Source organism: Tetranychus urticae, chromosome 3 (assembly GCF_039701765.1).
Source record: "Tetranychus urticae isolate SD_2017Ah chromosome 3, NJAU_TeUrti_SD_1.0, whole genome shotgun sequence".
NCBI lineage: Eukaryota > Metazoa > Arthropoda > Arachnida > Trombidiformes > Tetranychidae > Tetranychus > Tetranychus urticae.
The window spans coordinates 23,328,555-23,341,491 of record NC_142960.1 but is presented as its reverse complement, the minus strand read 5'-3'; the positions used below and the strand labels follow the sequence as shown (position 1 = coordinate 23,341,491).

General features: G+C 32.1%; 1 protein-coding gene across 3 annotated transcripts in view; it reads right to left on the bottom strand.

Moving 5' to 3' along the window:
* The window catches only part of LOC107365191 (sodium-dependent transporter bedraggled), a 53,450-nt gene that overhangs the window by 3,615 nt on the left and 36,898 nt on the right, over positions 1-12,937 (bottom strand). Inside the window, exons 6-10 of one of the 3 annotated variants that reach the window (XM_089268811.1) lie at positions 11,599-11,996; positions 10,851-11,072; positions 7,275-7,409; positions 4,730-4,867; positions 1,705-1,884 (exon numbers count right to left, since the gene is read on the bottom strand). In XM_089268811.1, the coding sequence (XP_089124937.1) occupies positions 1,705-1,884; positions 4,730-4,867; positions 7,275-7,409; positions 10,851-11,072; positions 11,599-11,996 (1,073 nt within the window). The remainder of the gene's footprint in view (positions 1-1,704; positions 1,885-4,729; positions 4,868-7,274; positions 7,410-10,850; positions 11,073-11,598; positions 11,997-12,937) is intronic. The other 2 variants (XM_089268812.1, XM_089268813.1) reach the window with 2 other exon arrangements.

The following is a 12,937-nucleotide window of genomic DNA, read 5'->3' as shown; positions in this document are numbered from 1 at the left end:
CACTGCTTGCTCTTTACATCTGTCATCACTGGCAGTTGACAGACAATGGGAGGTTTTGTTGTTGCAGGAACCACCATGCCGAAGAAAAATCGATTTCTATCGATATTTTCAAGGTTAACCATTTTTGTCAAAATTTTCAAAGTTCACCTTTCTTCTTATAACCTGTGGTGAAAAAGTTTGGGAATTTTTGGTTTTTTTCTTAAATCTCGTAAGATAATACCTGAATTTTTTTGAAAATTCAACATGTTATAGTTGGATAGTGTAGTTTTGATATCTGAGAAATTCAGAATAAAAAAAACAAAGGTCACTCCACAATCATCGTTCAAACTCGGAAGAGAAAAAAAGTGTTTGAAAAATTCGTTTTTATGCATGTTAAATTGGTTTCATGAATAACCCCATGAACAACATTCCACGTAGCTAAAAAAATACATTAATTGATGCAAATTTTCAAGACCTTTCAGTTGGCGTACGATCTAAAAAATTCGGATAAGTCGTTTGAAGGATATTCAATTTTGAATAATAGGTTATTCAACCAAATATCCAAAATATGAATCAGTCTCAAAAATTGGTTAATGTCTATGAGAGTTTAACATGTATAAAAACGAATTTTTCAAACATTTTTTTCTCTTCCGAGTTTGAGCGATGATTGTGGAGTGACCTTTGTTTTTTTTATTCTGAATTCCTCAGATATCAAAGCTACACTATCCAACTATAACATGTTGAATTTTCGAAAAAATTCAGCCATTATCTTACGAGATATAAGAAAAAAACCAAAAATTCCCAAACTTTTTCCCCACAGGTTATCATCAATCTTAAGAAAATCAATAATATCAAGAAATCTATTTTGAACAAGTTCGATATCTACTGATTTACTAAGTTGATCAAATTATGATTTTCCATTTTGTGTGAAAAGCTACTCAACTTAGAACAATTTGAAATTAGCTAAGTTGATTTGAAACACATTAGACTGTTCGATTAGAGATGTTTCAAAACTGTCGTTTGTTTTCCGATCTAAAAGATGTATTTGACTCTTTAGCTAGCCTTTATCGAGTTTAGTTCAACTATTTCAACTAACTTGGTCAACCCAGTCAATTAGTGTCAGTTAATGCAATCAGTCATTTGTCTAATTATTTTACACTTAATTGTATCGGAAAATGAATGAGAGATGAAACAATTATGATGAATTATTGCAACTATAAAGCAATTGTGAGCAAAGTTTACTCAAACAGACCAAATGATCATTACTTTAACTTAATAAACAATTTTCCAAGCAATCAGCTTGTCATCAAATTTCATCTGAATCATTGAGCCTGAAATTGCCCAAATTATGGGTAATTCATTTGATTACAATTGAACGTTAATCATGAAAAGAGTTAACTGGACAGTTGAACAGCAATCAATTTCAACGATTAATGATGATATCGATTGAGCCTCGGGTCAGCCTTTTTCGGCTACAATTCCTTCCATTTCAAATGCCTTTTCATATTCAATTAACTTAATAAATGTTATCAAGATTAATGATTAAATGGTTATGCTAGACTAGACACTGAACAAGACTAGAGTCTAACCCTTTTCAATTTTCATATTTCATTAGAAAAAATTGTTTCTCTTTTTATCACCATTCATCAATAATGAATTGGAATGAAATCAATTGAAGAAAAATGTTTACGTTTAAAAAGGTAAAGGTTCAAGGTTGCTTTTTACCTGCCAAAGGTCACCAAAAGGAGCGACTTCTTGGGCAAAACAGAAATGTTCAGTTGTTTCAAAGGCAACATCATAAGTATCCAAAATAACAGGATGAGGAGAAAGGAAGTAACTATAATGGAACTCTATCAGAAAATCTCGTAAAGTTGTTGTCAATTTGGGCACAGCTTTAACGGCCACCTGAGGGAAGATGAAGCATGAAAAATGATGAGAAAATGATTATTAAAAGACAAGATTAGAAGAAACAAAAAAAAAGTTATTTTCATGAGAAAAATTGATAACGGAATGAAACGGTAAAAGAATAATGATCATTTTGTTGACTTTCATCTTATTGGCTTCACGGGATTTCGTTGATTCAATTACGGAAAGGATTATAAGTTAATCTGGTTTCAGTTATCCATTAATAGTTTCATGTTTTCCATGATCTTTAATAAGACGTTATTCATTACAATTAAATGTAATAAGCTTTGACTTTCAATCAACGATGCCAATCATGTGCTAAGAGTCAGATGATACTGTTCAAAATTTAGTTTCAATTTTGTACAAAACGAAATTTTCATAAAATTCAAGCAATTTGAGACTGCTGATTAAAATATTTCTTCAACGATTCATAGCGAATTTTGCTATTGTACTCTTTGGATGTTGGAAAATATTTTGCAAGTTAGAGTTTATTGCGTTATTCATGGTCGCTTCAATTTACTGAATCACACCTTAGTTTGGACTAAACCTGAAAAACATGATTCAGTGTTTTTCATCTCGAAACACTCAAAGAATCAAGTGAGCTTCTTCAGTAATCTATTGATTTGAACCATGTAAGGTTCATTCGTTTAGAGATTGGCTTTAAAATTTAGCTTGAAACTAGGCAAAGAAAACTGTAAAGACTGTAAACCTTTTTTGAGTTCAATTTTTCTCACAAACACAATTTCTTTTCTCTTTCACCTTCTGTGAGAATCGGACATTTTCCCTTATCTCTTGACAATCTCGCGACAATTTTAATTTCGATTCCGGGTCAGTCATTTTCGATTATCTCTTCACTGTAGCAATGTGATAGACTGCTCTTTGTCAAAATAGCTGGAAACACTGTCATTCATCGAAGATACGGAAATTCAATTTAAACTGATTCAGTCTACTGAAATTGATCCTTGCTGTGCGGTGACAAAAATGCCTTCCACTTTCACCGATATTTCTTGATGTAAACATTTTTTACATTCACATCTTTAACGCTTGTTCATGATTAACAATTAATTCCAACTGGGTCAATATGTAAAATTGAATTTCGAGAGCTAACTTCATTTTCCAAAGATAGGAGCGTCACCGTGGAAAAATTTACACAACTGTAAATGTCAGTGTTAATACAAAGAAGGCGAACGAGAAATTTTACCAAAGAAATGAATTTATTATCCAAACACTGAATTTCTAGATCTGGAGCATTGACATTTTGCTCATTTTTATTGCAACGAAAATTCAAGATACTAATGTTAGTACTGAATCATCATGGTATAAATTAAGTTTTATGTAATATTGATTTATCATTCAAAGTTATGGCAATACAGTGAATACGATCGAAGTTTTTTTCGTCGAATCACGCGACAATGTTTTTCAAGTTAAAATGAATACTCGAAAGTCTATTCTTGTGACTATAAATTTTCATTTTTGACAGATTAAACCTTTTAAACTAATTAACTAATCAAAAAGTTGTTGATTAAGGGATGAACAAGAAACTAAAATTTAAAATAGAGACTAGTTGAAGACTCAACTTGCATTATTATGTAAATAAAAGACGGAAAATGTGATTATCAATTTGTTCTGCTTTTGATTGTTATTATTCTTGACTGGGAGGATTAAATTTAATTGAAAACTGAGGACAAGTTTCAGATCGGAACTTAACCTTTCATCGTCTTGGAACAAGATTAAGATTGTTGAAACAGATAAGAGAATCAACAAGCTTGATTGGCTTAAAAGCCTTAAAGGTAAACTTGAAAAGCTATCAACAGTTATCCGTTTTGATGTACACAAGCATAAGCATTGAAAATAAACGGCAAAAGACTGCTCATTGATCAACTGAATAGCTAACAATGAAAGGTTAAAGCGATTAAATGACTGCATAATTGGCCACCTACAGGTTAATTTTACTGACCATTAGCTTTATGATGAATATTTGAGATTCATAAACTAGACTGTATTATGAAGTGCACCAGTTTTGTGAGATTTTTTAGAAAACACAAATTCGAGTAAACTGTAATGGACCGAACTAATTTCAACGGCGAAGTATGGCCAAAATTCTGCGAGTTTTTAGAAAATTATCGTTTGTGTTTGCTTTTTTTAAACGAAAACTTCTACTCGTGAGCAAAGAAGAAGTTAAATTTAACTTAAACTTTAAACTTTAAATTAAACTTTCATGACAATAACTCGTCTAATTTATAGCCATCCTTCAATGTAGGAAAAGTTCAAGCTTGACGAATCCAAGAATGTCAAGTAGATAGTAAAATCGAACCTAGAATATCAAGAAAAGTGCTTAACTTTAGATTATTAATTTGCTCAGCTTATCTTGTAATAGATAAAGTCGACGAAAAATTCTTTAGTTGAAGTTTGAAGACGCTCATCGTTTTGCATCATTTCAAATTTAGAACACTAAAAATTCGATCAAAAGTCATTGAGTTGAACCAAAGTTTAAAGTATTTCCACATATTTTTGTAAACATAAAAATAGTTAAACTTCACATTTTATCTCAATTTTTAAGTTTATTCTTGCACAGTGTTGAAAAGAAAACTTGAAAGGTCGAAGAAGCGATTTTATCAAAATTAGTTTTACTTTTTAGTTGCCTTTCAGGCAACCGAAATGGAAAATGCAGAGAAAGCTTTGACTCAAAGCATCGAATTGGCGCGTTGATCGAAAACCAACATTAGCATTTTGGCGTTCGTTTTGTTATTGATTAAAGTCAACCCTAAAGTTTGTGTTTTTAATCACTTCCATTATCAATGAATAGAAAAATTCTAATGAAGTTCTAATAGCACCATGTACTTACTTGTGTACCTGTTCGCTTATGAATCGCTAAAACGACTTTACCATAATCGCCTGAACCAATTTCTTTGACCACATCGTAATGGTCTTCAATCACAATACGTTCCAATTCAATTTCACGAATTTTATGAATTAAACTTTCCTTTTGTTTAATCGTATTGGTTGACATTGTGAGATGAAAACGAGAAAACAAATTGCTAAAGTAAATGAACAATCAGTAAATCCAGCTAAATGGTGGAAACACAAGACAAAACTTGAAAAGGCAAAGGTAAAAGTTTTGTCTTAAAAGGCTGTTTAAGCAGTAAACAAGTCGAATCGTTTAAAAGAAATTAAATTGGCTTCCATTTTGACATTTATTGGACGATCACAATTTGATCTTGATGGCAAAGGGTACAAACTGAACGGAAAGACGACATGGCAAGAGCGTTGCAACAGCAGCAAAAAATCAATATCCTTTGATTGACCTTTAAACACTAGTTTGTCCTTGTAGAGATGAAGTTGCGAGTTGAGTGTGAAAACAAAACTTGAATGTCAACTGAAGAGAGGAAATGAAAGTAGCCATATTGGGATCATAATCATAGTGCACAGTTAATCAATTAATGGTTTTTAATGAAACTAGTTAACGACTGTTGCTGGAAAAACAAAACAAATGAGAAAAGACGAAATGGACTAAAATAGATGAAACAATCAATCAAATTAACTGTAATGAGGAAAGGGCTCAACTCGATTTATTGATAATGTTCATGATAGTGATGATAATGATGGTGATAATGTGAAGAGAGAGAGGGAAGAGAAAGGTGAAGTAAATTAAGGTGGATAAAAGAGTAAATGTACAATAATAATTGGAACAGGCAAAGACATTTTCAGATGAAGATGAGAGGGAAGATGAAGAGGCAAAGGAAGTAAAGATGATGATGAATAATGATTGAAGAAGAAGAAGAAGAAAGTGAAAAGTTTTTCGTTTTCTTGGATCATCCTCAATTAACCTCAAGATCACTTTTCTCTCTCTCTTCTGTTCCCTTCTTTACTCTCAACATTGATCAGACTCTCGACATTAAACTCGAACTTTTTACTTTATTTTAAGTAACAAGTAACATCACGTGAGTCCCTTCTTCATTCGTTACTTTTTTTTCAAGTGATGTGTCTTTATTCAGTCCAATTACATGGAGCAATGTTATATTTATTAGGTTGTCCCGATCAAAGCGGGAGATACTAAAAGTGACATAGCTTTCGACCTACATGTCACATGGTCATGATTTTCCGCTCATTAGAAGCGTCATCGATTCTTAAATCGAAATCACAGTTTATTATTTTCAGATAGAATTCGAATCGTCAGAAAAATGTAAAAAAGAACAAAAGGGCCGGGTCGAAAAAGTGGCCTATTGATTCTGTAATATTCTTTTTATACTTTCGATTTCAGGTCAGAAGATAGATAATTTAATCTGAATAAAGCCTAATTAATAATTTTTTAATATTCAAAGTTCAGAATTTTCATCAAATTAACCGTAAAGCGAATTAAAAGTTAAAATTACCCTTCGTTTTCTTGTAAAATTTTCATTTTTTTCAATTTTCCCATGTTAAATTTCCCTATTAAGATTTTCCCTTTGATTGGATAATGAATTTTCTATCCGACCAGAACTACCCTGAAGAGTTATGAATTATATCATCCTGTAGAGGACAAAATCATCTCTAAAATGAACTTAGATTCATAATTGGTACCGATCTAGATCGAAAAATATTCCACTTTTAGTCCCTCCCTCTTTGATCGGGACACCGTAATAAAAGTTACTCCAATAGTTTAACCTTATGCTTTTTACGAGTAAAAATGAACATTTTTATTCAATGGCAAGAGGAAAGGATGAATCGTCAGTTCAACTTTAACTTTCAACATTAATTTATTTTTTAAAAAATTAACTTTATCTCATATTACAATGTGCATTTGGGCAGGAAAAGTATAGTGACAAAAACAGGCAACGAAACGACTAGATGATTAGGAATGGCATTTGGAATCAACAGTGAAATTTAATGTTAACGCAAAAGTAATCGAGTCTCTTGATTGCGTTTCAACTTTTAGTTGATATTTTAGGTCGTTTAGGACGTTTGCTTGATTCGTTAGTTTCATCGAGTTGGTTAAGGTTTGCAGGAGAAATGACAATTCCTTGGGAATCTCGGGGAAAGGTTCGATCAAGAGTCGATGAAATTCGCGATCGAAACTGTTTCATTAAGGGCTTCGCAGTGGCTGATGAATATGAAGGCGGCGGTGAATATTTTGGCGGTGGATCGGGAGATAGGCCAGATTCGGTGAGATAATGAGGATGATGATGGTGATGATGGTGATGGTGGTGACGGTGATGTGGATGAGGATGATGGCCGTGCATAGAGGCTGGCAGTCGATATGGTTGACCCGAAGGATCGAGGAAAAAGGACGGAATGTCGGGTTCGTAAATGGTAATTTCGGGTGCGAAAAGGTCTTTCAACCTCACAGACAAGGGTAAAGATCGAGAAGTACAAAGTGACATGAAAAATAGCGTCAACCCATAAATACTGACAATGTAGAGTGGCGCCAGTTGCAAAATGTTCCAGACGATAGCGACCTTAAAAGACCAAAATGGATACATGAAACTGATGTTGAACCAAGACAGTTCAAATCCAAGGTAAGAGCGAGTAAATAGTATCGACAGAATCTGAAAGAAAAAGAAAAGAAAAATATTAGCAAAAATTTTTCCATCAAAATCAAAACTCGACTCTGTTTATCAGTAAAGGTCTTTTCGATGTTTATTTTTGCCTTTCTCAACCTTCGCACTTGATCTTTACTAAGCATTTTCATTGTAACCTGAAACGTCAAGTGCTAAAGTCTTTTGAGAAACTTAGATGAGCAACAAAATGAAAAGAGTCATTTTTGGAGCATTTTTTACTTTTTGTTTTTTTTCGCTCAAAGATTCAATAGGAAAAGCTCATCAGGTTTGGAGAGTTTCCAACAATCAGAATTCATAAAAGAAGATATCATTTACCCTCTTTTTTTATTCACCAACATGATGTTCATCACTTGAATCAACACTTGTAAAGGCAAAGAGCAAAACGGGAAACTCGAAAGTAAATGTTGAACGAGAGAAACGAGCAAAACGTAAAAACTTCGTAAAAAGTTCATCAAAACGTTGCAAATGCAGTAAAAGCGTTTTCAGTCGCAATTGACTTCAAATGAAGCGATCGAGAATATTAATCTACATTTTGTTGGACAAAAAAGTCGAGATTCGCCGTGTGAGTTGAAAGACGATGATGAAGCAAAGTTGAAATTGGCTTCAATCCAAATCACAATTGTTTTGTCATTTCTTATTCTCATCATTTTCTCATCTTAAATTGCTCTTCAATGTAATTGGAATGCTTCCCATTAATCCGATTAAAAGTTTACTTATTTAAATGCGTTATTTATGCCATTTATCTACTTTCCTGAGTCCTTTTTATCCACATCATGCTCATCACCAACGACATCATTTTCATCATTCTCCACTTTTATTACACAAAATTTTCCTTCCTCTTCATGGATCAAATATAGCATCAACTCTCTCTCAATATATTTTATAGCAAAACTGATTCAATTGAATTGATCAAAAAGAAAGTGGAATTTGAATGAAAAATTTCAACCTTTTCTCATTCATCTGCAAGACACCAAAAGGAACCACAAAGTTAACCTGCTTATATCGAGCTAATTTTACCAGAATCGTCTGGTTGCTATGGCGATCAATTGGAATGAAAAAAATTTGATTCTTCTTTTGAAACTTTTCTCAAAATTTGCAAATGGAAATTCAATCAACAGGTAAGATATCATTCAGGATGTGGCAAGGAAGAGAAAAGGAAGAAATTGAATTTTCTTTTTTTCTCTTCTGGTCTCGAGCTTGATTAATACTCTTCAAATAATTGATAATATTGAGTTGTGAAAGTTGATAACCATAATTAATAATCCTTTTTGAAACTGAATGGAAAAAGATTTACATTTCTTCAGGTAAAGAGTTTCAATATCATTGTGATTGCCTTAATTTAGACGTTTATTGACAGTTTTACCTTTTCTTAAGCCGTCAAAGTTTCCATTCAAGTTTGCTTCAATTTTTACAATATTCATTAAAATATCTCTCTTAATCAAATCCATCAACGGCCAGTTTAATCGGATAAGTTAGTTGGCCTCAAGAAAAGGTAAGATTCAAAGGAGAAGTCAAAAATTGTGTCAAGATTGGTAATAAATTATCATCAACATCAACTCGTCAAGAAAACATAAAATTAAAACTAAATTCACCATGACCTGAAAAAATGATTACTGTTCATTATTCAAGAGCAGTTGAAGTGAATAAAAATTAACAAAATTAATGCCTTTTCTATTTTCTTGCTGTGTTCACCTTAATAACCTTCTTCACCTGTTTCCCTGTTTTCATTGTCGATTCATTGATTCATTGAAGTAAAGATGATTAAGGAAGACAAGTTATTAATTAGAGAGAGAAAAACAAATCAACATTTGACTCATTTTCAGTTGTCTGCCAATATTTGATTTACCAGTAAAGTAACTGAAACTATTCAGATAGAATTAGAAATTTTGATCAATAAGAGGAAATTTAATTTCATTATTGTTGGGTCGATCTTAATTTAATATTAAATTTTTAAGTTTGATGAACGATTGAATTTGGTTTACTTTGGATGATAGTTTACTTTCTATGTCGATAGAGGGAGTTACAAGTCAACTATTTGTGTTACGTGAAATGATTGCTGACATCTAACGACTAAATGTAGAGTTATAAATAAACGTTGAATTTTTTCAAAACGCTGAGTTGTTGGAATCAAATCAATTTTAATTGTTTCCTTTTTTTGTTTCAAGTCATTCTTGACTCACAGTGATAATGTGAAACGAAATGTTATTCATGGAATCATTGATGCAAGTAAATCAAACTTCTAACTTTAATAAGGCGAAATAATCTTTAGAATAAAAATTGAACTTCGATTTTACCGAGAAGTCTCGAGTGAATTGAAGTTTAAAGATGAAGCATTTAAAGACCGAAACTAGTCCGAAATTAGATCGAAATGTGTTGAGAGGTTCGAATAGAAAAAAAGAAATTTTGGGTTTTTTGATTTCAGCGTTTTCTATTCACTGAAAGGCTTGAGTGATGATCTAATATTTTCGATTAGATTCGACCTTCTTTTGAAAATTTTGAAATCCTATCATTCGAAACAGCAGTTTTTTTGTTCATCCCTCACAATTTGAAATTGATATTTTACCATCAGTTGACAACTTGACTAACGAAACCTTTGTTTTTTGTGAACTGCGACAAACAATTGAAAAGTGTAAATATTTTGTCGATTGCGTCTTTTACATGATCGAGTTTTGATGTTTGATTGAGCACAAATGCTGACAAAGGTGACAATATTGAATGAAATGTGTGCAAACTGCTGAATCACTAACAGGGAAAACATGATGCTATCCAATGTCATAATAATGTAAACCTTTTAATAAACAATAAAAGCTATAATTAAATGGCGATAATGTTGATATAATTATTCGTTGTCCTTTCATTTTTTCTCTTTCTTTTCTTTCTCTTCTTTTTACTTCACACCAAGGGAATGACCATAACTTTTCATTCCATTTTCTCGTTCATTGTTGAATAAACGGTAAACAGTGAGAAACCTTGATAACCAATACAACCTTGAAGGCAACATTTGATATTGTCATCAATTGTGTCCACAGAAACGGAAAAGAGTTAAATGAACATTTCATTTCAATTCCTATGTGACACAATAAGCGTCAACAACCTTGCTCAAGACAAGATTAGCGCATTGTTTTAATTGGTGCGAAAAGATTACTCTGAATAGTCTTAACCTTGATGTTGATAAAAGGCAAAAAGAAGTGAATAAAGTCTAATCAATAAAAAGATTGTTTATGATATTCTTTTCATTCTTGATCAATTAAAATATCCATCGATGAAAACAACTCGAGTCAATTGTTTCATTTTTTACTGACTTTTCATTTCGAATCCAATTTCCTATTTTCCTGATTGTTTTCAGGTTGACTGATATTTATGAATTTATGCATTTCTATTGTTTTTCAATGCAATAATTAGTCGAGTTGAGGGTTTCAGTCAACTTACCGTGAGAATTGCTGTAACCACTAAGCTCCAATGGAAGGTTAATATCGGTGTTAACCATGAAATTATCTTTTGATCCTTGGTCAAGTTGGAGACTAGATCATGAGGTGTACAGGGCTTACCTCGAACCACGAAAATAACCGAAACCATGAGCATGTAGAGACAGGCGATCCAACAAATGGATGCAAAACACGAATCTAAAAAGTATATTATATGATCATTGATCTACAAATCGCCAAGAAGGACGTAAAAATTTATGAAAATAGAAAATAAAGAAAATAAAAATAAAAATAAATGAAACAAAAGATAAATAATGAACAGAAAAATCGAACAAAAATTTTAAAGAACTGACAGAATCATAATCAATTCAGAATGAAATATGAAACTTCATTAGATTGATTCCAACCCTTGACTTGAATCGAATATTCAGAATTTTCAGCTTCTTTTTCACCATTTCATCTGATCTCATCTTGAAAAATAACCTCCAATCATGGCCAGTGATAATCACTTTCGACTCACGAATATTGACTTTATCGTTAGCAGAACAGAAGAAACTTCTTTCAAGAAACAGCTTTTTCATGCAATTTTTTCACTTTTTTTGTTCGTCTCAAGGTTTTCAAAAAAAGTTCTGACTTGAATCGAACTTATAATTTGATTGAAATATTTTTTTCTCAATTCATTAAAATTCTTTGCTCAATTGGATTATCAAACAATTTTTGTTCAACTGCAAGTTATGCATTTGAATGCTTACCCATGAATTGATGGCAACTGAAACTGAAAAGCCAATGAGTGAAGTTATAAATGCAATTGTAGTCTTTGATTGACGCAATGAATCGGGTGAAATTGAAATGATTGCTTCAATCAAAGTTCCCCAAAGAACAAGGTGACTGCCAAATGATATGAGAATACCTGAAAGGTAAAAGGAAGTCGCCCAAAAGGAAGAAATTACTCGAGAACCTTTCAAGGCCAAAGCTAAAGGCATGATTTCAGTGGCCCAACGCAAAACTTGATATTGACTTAGGTACGTCTTCGACTCGGAAGAAAATAAATTTTCGCCCAAAAATAGATTAACACCCGATTCAAGGGTAACACTCGGCCGATATGTAGTTCCAGGTGAATCTCGAACAAAATTGACGGTTCCATACTTTTCTGTTTAACGAAAAGAGCAAAGAAAAAAACGTTAGAAATTTCATGAATAATTTTCTCAGTTTACTTTTAGCTTCACTTTTGTATTCAATTGTTTGGTTTATGCTTTGCAATGTTCATTCAATGATGAAAATGGCGATGATTTGATGAAAAAATGCTTCCATTCACACCTTTTCAACATGTTTTATCCTTTTGAATTGAAATCAATTTGAAAAACTTTTCATTTGTAATGAACTTTTAATGAAACCAAACACTTAGTTGGTTTTCACTTCATTGTTATATTGTGTGTTAAATACTTGTTTATCAAACCAATTTGGTTCTTTAATTGTTATCTTCTTACAAAAGATAGTCAGCTTGAGTGATCATAAAAATGGTTAGTTAGAGGTAACAATTAGTCTATTTTTAAATTGAAAAGTTAACTCTTTTCATGGCGAAATGTTGCTTTTATTAGCAGAAAATTTTTCAAATTAAATAGCAATGATTGAAATATTTTCAGCAAAACACAAAATTAACCACGTTTGCTGGAAAATTGGACAATTTGTTACACAATTACTTCAGATCAAACTCATTTCAACAATTTTCTTTATCATTTCCATTCTATTCCATATCACAATTGAAAGCATGAAAAGTCAAAGTTGAAAGCGCATTTAATCCTTTATGTTGCACGTACAGGTATAAGTGTCTCTTGTTTGCAATGCATTAAGTTTAATGCGCAGTTCTTTAATGTATTCATAATTGTTTTAATAATGCTTAATTTTAGTCCATCTAATTGAGTCGTTTGTTTATATTGGACTAAAACCCGCGTAAGAATAAAGTTAATCTGTTAAACCGTTATACCGATTGAATGATTTAGTGAAGACTGGTCAATCAGACCACTGGAAAACTACAGTAGTGGTTGGATTGAGCTGAAAAGGTGTTCAAACTTGATCATTTAGAGGAAGTAA